Source organism: Nicotiana tomentosiformis, chromosome 4, assembly GCF_000390325.3.
Source record: "Nicotiana tomentosiformis chromosome 4, ASM39032v3, whole genome shotgun sequence".
Classification (NCBI taxonomy): Eukaryota; Viridiplantae; Streptophyta; class Magnoliopsida; order Solanales; family Solanaceae; genus Nicotiana; species Nicotiana tomentosiformis.
The window spans coordinates 137,612,968-137,622,887 of NC_090815.1; the positions used below are offsets into that span (position 1 = coordinate 137,612,968).

The 9,920-nt window shown below is 35.6% G+C and overlaps 1 protein-coding gene across 3 annotated transcripts; it reads left to right on the top strand.

Annotated features, from left to right (window-relative positions):
- Window positions 1–2,524: 2,524 nt before the first annotated feature.
- On the top strand, window positions 2,525–8,068 carry LOC104102698 (uncharacterized). Of its 3 annotated transcripts, none has more exons than XM_009610482.4 (10): window positions 2,525–2,721; window positions 2,834–2,903; window positions 3,188–3,292; window positions 4,395–4,703; window positions 4,841–5,226; window positions 5,632–5,731; window positions 6,206–6,259; window positions 6,357–6,443; window positions 7,263–7,391; window positions 7,520–8,068. In XM_009610482.4, the coding sequence occupies exons 1-10, from the start codon at window positions 2,666–2,668 to the stop codon at window positions 7,835–7,837; spliced, it is 1,614 nt and encodes a 537-aa protein (XP_009608777.1). In that variant the 5' UTR covers window positions 2,525–2,665; the 3' UTR covers window positions 7,838–8,068. The 3 variants fall into 3 exon arrangements, with proteins under 3 accessions (XP_009608777.1, XP_009608778.1, XP_009608779.1); XM_009610483.4 differs by having other exon boundaries at window positions 2,534–2,721; window positions 7,272–7,391; XM_009610484.4 differs by lacking the exon at window positions 3,188–3,292 and having other exon boundaries at window positions 2,534–2,721.
- Window positions 8,069–9,920: the final 1,852 nt, after the last annotated feature.

A 9,920-nucleotide genomic window follows, 5' to 3' on the forward strand; every position in this document is an offset into this window, starting at 1 on the left:
AGATAGTGGGATATTACCAGAGAAACAAGGTTTACTCCTCAGAAGACATTAAGCTCTTTTTCATTTTTAATTTTTAATTTTGTACCAAATGTTCTTATTCATTTAAGAAAACTACAAATTGGAAAATAGTATTTGGAGAAACGACCTTATTATTGTTATACAAAACACGCACGCCCAAATTTGATAGAGGAAAATGGTTTCTTCCTCTATCGCGTTGTATTTGACGGCGCCTTCCAAATCTAAACTTAATTGCTTTTGCTTAATTCTTCTAACAGGACCTTGCCTGGGTTTGACGACAAATACGCATGGGAAGCTGATCAAATACTGGGCCTTGTGCTCTTAGCTATGAACCAACATTTACTTAACGGGCTGGTGTTTGGAATTGCACAGGTATCTCACCCACCTATAAGGTAGTCCACAATCTGGGCTTTACCAAAGCAAATGCAGCTCTTATACAGCGGCGTACGTATAGATGTGTATCCAGAAGTTTAAAAACATGAGAGTACTATTACAAAGAGATGGATCTTCAACTTTTAGGTGAACTCATTACGTTTTTTTTTTATAATTATAGGTTCAAAATTATTATTATTATTATTATTAGTTATTATTTTAATGACTTTTTACATGTGTCCGTATAAAAATTCTTGAAATCAGTCAAACTCATTAACTATATGTTACATTCCTCCACCGCTGCTCATTTTAATGTAGACATTCATTTGATTATACAAATTTTAACAATAATGATAGAAGGAGAACATGAATTTTAATTGTCAAACTTGGGGATTTGAAAAAAAAAATTACTTAATATAATGCAAGAGGACAGATAATGCATGTCAGTCCCTATGGATGGACCCAATCCCCCCCCCCCCCCCCCAAACAAAAGAAAGATAAGACTCGAGCCTCTGGGCTCAATTCTAGAAAAAGAAGGAAAAAATAACAAGATAAACGTGAGATTTGGAGTTCAACTTTACGTGTAAAATTACATCCAATGATTATTGTACATAAGACTATTTGAACTTGGGTATACATACACGCACGCGCGCACATACATATATATTAAAAAATATAATATTGTTATGCATAATCTAGGAAGAATAAGTTGGTTCAAATAAACCCCTACCTTCCCTTGTGGATATGCCGTGCGTGGGTAGTTACGTAACTTCACATAGACTTCCTAGCTAATAAAGGTTATATGCATGCAGACGATATGATAATTTGGGATGTTGCTCTCAAAGAAATGGAGTTTTTCCTCCTCGTTGATTCAAACCATGTAGATTTTGAATGATATTAAGTAGCTAAATTATTTTTTACGCAACAATCAAACATCAGTAATTTATTTTTGTGATAATATATTTCATGAAAAGTAACTTCTGCCATATCAAATACATTCTTAGGGTTCGTTTGGTTGGGAAACAAATTATCCCAAAATTTATTATCTCGAGATTAGTTATCCGGAGATTATTATCCTACCATCCCATATGAATAAAAATAACACTATAATTTTGAAATAACTAATCTTGGAATTAGTTATATCATGATTTTATTTTAACCAAACATAGGATAAACTCATGTAAAATTTAATTTCGAGGTTAATTAGTCATTATCCCTAGTATCAAACGAGCTCTTTGTGTGTTTTTGCAAATGGGAAAAAAAAACCTCCAAAGAAAGAGTTGTTAAAGAGGAGGGAGTAGGCAAAAACAAAAGCAGCGAGTCTCGCTATCACCGGACATGGAGGACCCATTTCTCCTGCACCTGCACTCGGAATCATCAATGCTAATTGATTCCCCCCTACTACTCCCTCGCAACCCAATTACCTGCTGCCCCGTCATCCTTTAATTTGATTACCAGTAGCGTAAATGCGTAATATACTGAATTTTAAGAATTAAGTAGGCCTACTTCATTAATGCTACTCCATTACTCCTAATTTATCTATTCTGCCTACCGTAGTTGCATAATATATCAGACATTAAACTATTGCCCCACCATGCGTAATTATGATAGTATTATTATTGTTGTTGATATATTATTACACTTATTTTATTTTTTTTATCTTACAGATACGTACATGAGTAAAGATGTTTTATTAGGTAGTCTTTGGATGGTTTTGTGTTGTTACGTTTTTATTTTATTTTTCGGAAAACAACTTTGTGTATGTTGTAAGAATTGTTTTTTTTTTTTTTAATTTGCTTGAAAAAATAGTAGTTTGCTACAATTTATAGTCAGGGAGTATTATAAATGTGTGTTTCTCCATTCATAAAGTATTGGGGGACCCTCTCACGTTGGCCAGTTCACTTTTGCCCTGGGAGGAGTGCAAGTGGCTAATTAATTAGACATTACATGCGATGCTGTATTATATTTATTTCTAGCTCTAAATCCAACAACAATAATACAATAACTTTACTGTAATAAGAAATATAAAATGCTCACTGACATTGATGATAGTAATACACTGTGGGAATTTAATGCATTTGGTTTACCCACTAAATTCTCTAACTCACTTCCCCTATCCCTACTCCATCTTCTCCGCTTTCTTTGTCAATTCCCTACGAAACCTGGGCCTTGCCAGCTCTCAATGATTTACCTAGCTATATACACACAAGATATTTCCATATTCCTATTCCTATTCCTATTGTAGCAACAAGTTAACTGCTTCTGTCGGTGAAAGATGCTGCAGCTAGATTGTCCCTCTCCTGCTCCTTGCCATTCTTCTCCATCTTACCGGTTACGTATTCTTCACTCTCCATTCTCTATCTATTAGTATTTAGTACTAATTACTAAGAAGCTTTTTCATTAATTATCAACTTTACATGACTCGATTCATTCTTTATTACAGTACTAGTGCTGGTGGCCATAAGCTGCCCTGGGATCATGTGCTCAATATGTCGCCCCGACCTTCCCACCATGTAAGTCTTTGACTCTAGCCTTTCTTCTTGCTCAAAGTTATTCGAGCTTTTCCTGGAAGTGTGGCATTAGAAATGGTTGATTCCATTAATGATAGCGATTAAAATGGTCCAATGCCCATAAGTAGCTGAGCAGTTTCCTTCGCTTCCCACTTTGCTCACCGTATTGCAAAAAGATTACAGATTTTGGATCCCCCATTAACTCGATTAAGTACATTCAAGTCCTTACAGAATGATTTTGTTTACTTAGCTGCACTGCCTAATGATGACAGAGTGCCTTCTTACAGGATGTCCGTGCGGAGAGACCACTAGTTGATCACTCTTCTTTTTGCTGGGATTATAAGAAGGAGCACTCTCATACTCCTCTTTCAAATGAAACTCCAAAATTCGAGGTACTAGTTATACATTGCTTTCATGCCACAGGCCAGTGACATCATGTAGTAGAGTTATGGAGTTCTCAGCTAACTAATCCATGAATAATTATACTACTTTGTAGTTTGTATGCAGCAATTGTGTGCTGTTCTAAGATAGAATCTAATCTGTAAATATTGCTTTCCTGGCAGACGGATGTTTAATTTTTAGACAATTCTCAAAAATAGGAGCAACATTATGATTCAATGTCTGTTAATCTCTGTACACATGCAACTTCTTTTTTGTTGATATATTGTTGCTTTGCGCTGCTATTAACAATCAAATTCTTTTGGGAATATAGAACTACATGATCCTCTTGTTCTGAACTCATTCTTGGTTGTATCTGAAACCTTATGAGTTAAGCTAGTATTTAAAGTTTATTCTTATCTTATATGGCCGAGCATAAGTTTGACCTCATAATTTGTCTAATTGATGTGTCTCTATGCGTATCCATTTTTTTTATGATTTCCTTGAACATCGTTTTATTGCCAGCAATTACAAACTATGGTTTGTTATTTTCTCCTTTCTTTCATTTCATGACCTTTATGTCCACACTCTATTCTCTTAGATGGGAAATGATTTGACATAGCTAAGGGAACCAGTGCATTCAGAATGAATCCAATATTTGCTATATTCAAAACGAATCCAGTTTCCGTAACTGCTGTATTACATTGTTCTATGGAGAAAGCTGGCTTTCAGATTCATGATTGACTTATTGCTTCAGGTGTGTGGTCAGAGTTCAGCAAACTTCAAGCTGAACCATGCCTTATATATGAAACTCTTTGGTATTTCAAGTAAAGAGAGAGTTTCCTAAGTATCATATTGTGTGAACATCTGCGGGACAATTATCTTTTTAGTATTCTGTTCCATGAATGAAAAAAACGCAACTATGCCCCATCTCAACTCTTAACCACTTCCTTTAGACATTTTGTCTGATATTGGAACATTGGACATGATATTAATGAGTCTGTCATGACTTTGTTGCTCATATTTGAAGGGTCTTAATGGCATTACAGTTTCTGTGGTGCTTTTCTTTTTTCCAATATGCAATTCCCTTTTCAGCGCAACTGTGTTTCCTTGCAGTGTTCCATGGAATTGATGAAAGAGATTGCTACTCTCGAAATTGAAATAATGCGTTTGGAACGATATCTACTCTCACTTTACCGGGCTGCTTTTCAGCAGAATCTCCCAGCTTTATTGGAAACACAGAAAAGCCATTTACGGGGCAAGATAAACTCACCTACCCAGCGTACAACTGACCAATCATATTCCAGTTTGGAAATAGATATGTCAAAATGTGATACGGACCAATATGATCGAATCTCCACTACATCTGCTTTGGCTGGTTCAAGTGATCAGATGCAGAATGCTAAGAAGTCATCATCTAGAAGGGTTATACATCCAACTTCTGAACATTTACATATAGCTAAATTGGTGTTACATTATATGTTATTTCAGTTAGAATTCTCTCTGTTGTCTTTCTTCAAGGCATAAATGAGTGACAAAGTATCTATTATGAGTAACTGCAGGAAAAGTTTGCTGATTCTGTCCACCGTAGCCTTGCGGATCATCTTAGTGCCTCTCGCATGGATGACATTCTTAGTTATCCTGATAGGCTATCTGAAGAAATAGTCAGATGCATATCTTGTATATACTGCAAATTTGCCAGCCCTGAAATTCTAGCTCAAAAGGGGTTGTCAGTTTCTTCTAGTTCATCATTGTCATCATCAAGCACATTTTCTCCTAGAAATTTTTCTGGCAGCTGGAGCCCACATCACAATGAGGATATTACTGAGCAATTGGAATTTGAAGTCTGTAAAGATGATAGGCCATATTCTACAATGATAGAAATTCTGAAGATATGTCTAGATGATGATAGTTTCAATTATGCCACAACAATGCTGCATAAGTTCAGGTTATTCACTTCAAACACAAGTAGTTCAAATTTAATACTATTTCTAGAGTTTAAGAGTATTAGGATCTTCAATACCTGCTAGTGTGGACTTGATTAAGAAACGAATGTTAAGAACTGCTTGAGCCTTGAGAAGCTTACCTATATAAATCGATCAGTTTAAACTTCTCTTCCTTTTCTCTCTACTAATTTGAAAACCGTAAAGGTACCATCTGGGGAAAAAAATTATTGTAAGTTTTACAGCATCTGAGATTATTTCCAACTGTGTAGGTTGTTTTTCTCCCTCCCTTTCTCCACTAATCAAGGCTAAAGAGCGGATGCAACTTCTAAACGGAGAAATGATTAGAAACAATGTGGAAATACCCAATATATTTAGAAGTTTATTCTTACTAATTTTATGATCTGCAGGTCTTTGGTTAAGAGCCTTGAAAAGGTTGACCCAAGAAACATGAAGCGTGAAGAAAAGCTAACGTTTTGGATCAATATTCACAATGCCCTAGTGATGCATGTATGATTTTCTTAAAAGTTTCTTTCGAACATTAACTTATTACTCCATTTTACCTTAAAACAAAATGATCTGGATTATCCCATATATTGATGGAAAGAACTTACGAATCTACAAAATCATCTAAGGTGGCACTTTTGCTTTAGAATTTCAACCTTTTCAATTTTCATACTCTTTCTGGGAGAATGACACTCTCAGTTACAGTTCTCATCGACAGTACACCAGTATCATTCCAGGACTAAATGTGTTGTTCAATAATCATATAAAGTGCCAATCTAGAATGCAATATACTTCCTTTCAATTGGCTAAGTATAATTTGTACCTGTATCAACTATTCATGCACTCATTGGTCAAGACTAACATTTGATATGGCCTCTTGGCCTCCTAATCTGGTGGTTACAGTGTTTGTCTTTCTTTTTAACCATTTTATCTTTCCTTTTGAGACCTGTTATGAGGTTCTATATGACTTCTTCGCAGGCTTATTTAGCCTATGGAACTCAAAATTCTGTGAGAAGTCCTTCAATCTTGAAGGTAAAAGGAATAGCCTACTTTTTATACTCCTGTATCTTTACTAGTCTATATATAGATAGTATTAGGAAATTTGAGATTTGTTGTAAGAATATTGCAGGCAGCTTATAATGTGGGTGGGCATTGCGTAAATGCTTATGTCATACAGAGCTCCATATTTGGGATACGACCACACTATTCTGCACCGGTATGCTTAATTCTAGCAACATCTTATTACTACTAGGCTCACATGCATATGTAATTCCATGATAAAACCACAGGTTTCTTTAGCACTTCTAGATTCTTCTTTTTTGCCATCCATCTTACCTGACTCGAGCGTCAGCATTATATTTTTTAAGTAATGAATTGTTGGCGGATACTATTTTAGTTAGAGAAATGCTTGGGAATATTTGCATACTTTACTTGATAAAAAAGATGCTTGGTAATATTTGCTTAATATTTTGTCCTCATCAGTTTGAGGAAGGCGTGTTCTGACAAGGAGGAGATGCCAATAAAGTACAAATGTAATTTCTAACACCTGTTATCCTCGAACTTGAACTAGTATACTGGACGAACATGACTGTCATAGTGTTGCTGTCTTCAGTTTTGCTATAACTGTGCAACAGCATAGTGATGGTAACCTGGTTTACACGATAAGAAAAGAAAAATGCAGATGAAAACAAACAAGTATAGCTTGTTAAACAGTTAAAGCATACTTATGCTACACAACTTGCTCATTGTCTTATCCAACTTCTTTTTTTTCTAAAGTGTATTCCCGTTCCAGCTTTGCATCTCCGACGTTGTAACTTTTGAATTCAGATCCTAATGATATAAGATTCATGACCCATACGGACCAGCATTTTACATGCAAAAGAGTGGGATAGGGAAAAACTTTTGTCTAAAACGAAGAGGGGGGATCTTTTGTAGCATGCGTTGCTATTACTGTTTCAAAATTCTATATTAAATGTATATTTTATATTTTATATATGGACTACTGGATGGCTTCTCTAACACAATATTAATGCAGTGGCTACAGACGCTGTTTTCTCCAGGGAAAAAGCTTGTGGCAGGAAATTCCAGACACACCTACGGCATTGAGTACCCTGAACCACTTGTTCATTTTGCACTCTGTTTGGGTGCATCTTCTGATCCTGCGGTAATGTTCCTGCAAGCTAGCTAAAAGATTTTATGGACTTCACGTTATTAGCATGAATATTCAATGTCACCATGTGCATTGTGAGAATAAATTTCAATCTGACCGTATAATCTGCTGGGCATATGCAGATCCGGGTTTACACAGCGAAGAATGTATTTCAGGATCTTAAGGCAGCGAAAGAGGAGTTTATACGAGGTACTGTTTGCATTAACAAGGACACAAGGATTTATCTTCCCAAAATCATATGCTATTTCGCAAAAGATATGTCTCTGAGCATGGATGGACTACTTGAAACTGTCATGGGATCTCTTCCGGAAACTCAAAGGAAACTAGTCAGATCCTGCATGAAGAGCAGTCCCGATAAGTTCATTTATTGGTTACCACAAAGTTGGACGTTTAGATATTTGATTCAGAAACAAGTAATCCAAGGAAGATTATCTATTTAACTGTCAATATCAGCTTACTACTTATTCCTCTTCTTTAATTGCTAGGACGTGTGAGCACTCGTCTGTTGGATATTCATTAAATTAAAAGGAGATATGACAGTTTAAAAGATGGGGATATGTCTTACCATAGTAAATTAAGGACTCTTGTATCTTTCGCTTTACTACCACAGTGTCTCCAGTATACGGTATATACTTAAAATTATGTCAAGACGACTTGTCTATTTTGAACAATTACTCTTACTGTTCTTTTCCCCCGTGAAATTCTTGTTAAGGTTGTACGCCTAAATACACGATAAACTGGTAACACGATCCTCCCCAAATGAGCATACAGTTTCACAAGCTTTTTTTACTACACAAAAACGATTCCTCCCCGGTAAAAACTAAAAAGTGGTCCACCAGTGGAACTTGCCTTGTTGGGGTACGGCTTTTTCATGATTCGTGATGGGGGTATTTTTAACATAATAGCATAATATATCATACTTATTATTTTACACTTTGGCTTGTCAACATATACAAATAAATCAAATATCGTTTTGACTTACACTCTTGACATGCAAAATTAAGGCTTAAAGGAAAATAGAGGAGATGGGTCTGCTTCAAACCCTTAAACATGGGCATTCTAAAATTGAAAAATGAATTTTCCTTATACCAAGAGCTCCTTATCCTCCCCCTCCCCCTGCGTTCTCTATGTCAGTCATTAGTGATCCTAGGAGCTACATGTATCAAAGATGGCGCATATAACCATATCATTACCTTCTTCAAATGTTATAGTATCCTGAATACTAATGTCATTATCATCAGGTATGTATCTACAATACTAGTGTCATTACCATCAGAAGTGGAGCCTGAAAATCCATCAAATGATGTTAGTAGATAACAATATACATGGATAGATCATGCCAGGTGCATCAGAGAGTCGATCCATTGGATGGTGATAGTTCTTTGCCTAAGGATGCTTCTCCATCTTTGATGCTGATAGCGATTTGGTATATACTGCGTGTAATTCTAAGGAGATCAATGCATTGCATGGCCACGATTTGTGCTTCTCTTGAGATCCAATCAAATAGCATTTGGTCTTCTCCAAATAATATTGGCTCACTTTTCAAGCACTCCTGAACACATTAGGATGACACACAAGTCATCTTTTAAGTCACATATGCTCAACGAAAAAATAAAAATACGACTGGTGGCAATTTCAACAACAATTTAAAAAAAAAATGCTTTTTGAAAATTAAGAACTAAAATGAAACATATTGTCTACATTATGAACTATTTGGTAATTAACTTCGCCTATATCTTTTATGCAAACTTTGAAAAATAAGGTGGAAAAAACAGTCAAATAATCAAATAGATGCCTTTAGTTGCATGGATTTGTGTTCCCGGCCTCCCAACTTCATGAGATTTTATACACACACTTTAACTTGTTCAAAATTAATACTTTGAATACCCGTGATCAATGATCGAACTTTTGTGGCATTTTTAATTGAGCTGGATATAATGCATAGTATACACGTATGTACAAAAAGATTAATAGTTCAAAAAAAGAGGTTAATCCGCTCTCCCTCACCTTTCTCTTATTCTTCGAATCTTAACACAATTCTCTTCCTTATTTCTCTCAAAACCCATTATGAACCTTTGAATTAGACAAACAAATAATCCATCGGGAAATCTTTGAATCATCATTAGTGACGGAGATCACCAACGGGAAATGACCACCACAACCTTTTCTTCTTCATCACATCTTTATAATCGAAAACAAATTAAAATATCTTTCTTAGAAACTCCACAAACCACCGAAAATAGTGAAGAACTCACCGATAGTTAACTGAAAAATCTTCTCCAATGAGTCCACATTTGCCCCTACGTGTTCGTTTTTCAAAGTTGAACGCTATAGAAATGCTGAAAAGAAGGGTCTTGAGAAAAAAGAAGGAAACAAAGATGAAAAGGGGGCTCAAAATCTCTGGCTAAGATCGCTATTTTTATTTTATTTTGTGAGGATTCTGATGCAGATAGCTTTTTATAGTGCGCTGAAGTTTTTTTTTTAAATCATATTTTGTGGAGTCGCTTTTTTGACACTAAACAA

What these genes read in the sequence shown, in the direction of transcription:
- LOC104102698 (XM_009610482.4), top strand. Translation starts at nt 2,666, where the DNA reads ATGCTGCAGCTAGATTGTCCCTCTCCTGCTCCTTGCCATTCTTCTCCA. An exon ending in CGCCCCGACCTTCCCACCAT is followed by an intron (nt 2,904 to 3,187) that starts GTAAGTCTTTGA and finishes GCCTTCTTACAG; the next exon opens with GATGTCCGTGCGGAGAGACC. An exon ending in ACAATGCCCTAGTGATGCAT is followed by an intron (nt 5,732 to 6,205) that starts GTATGATTTTCT and finishes ACTTCTTCGCAG; the next exon opens with GCTTATTTAGCCTATGGAAC.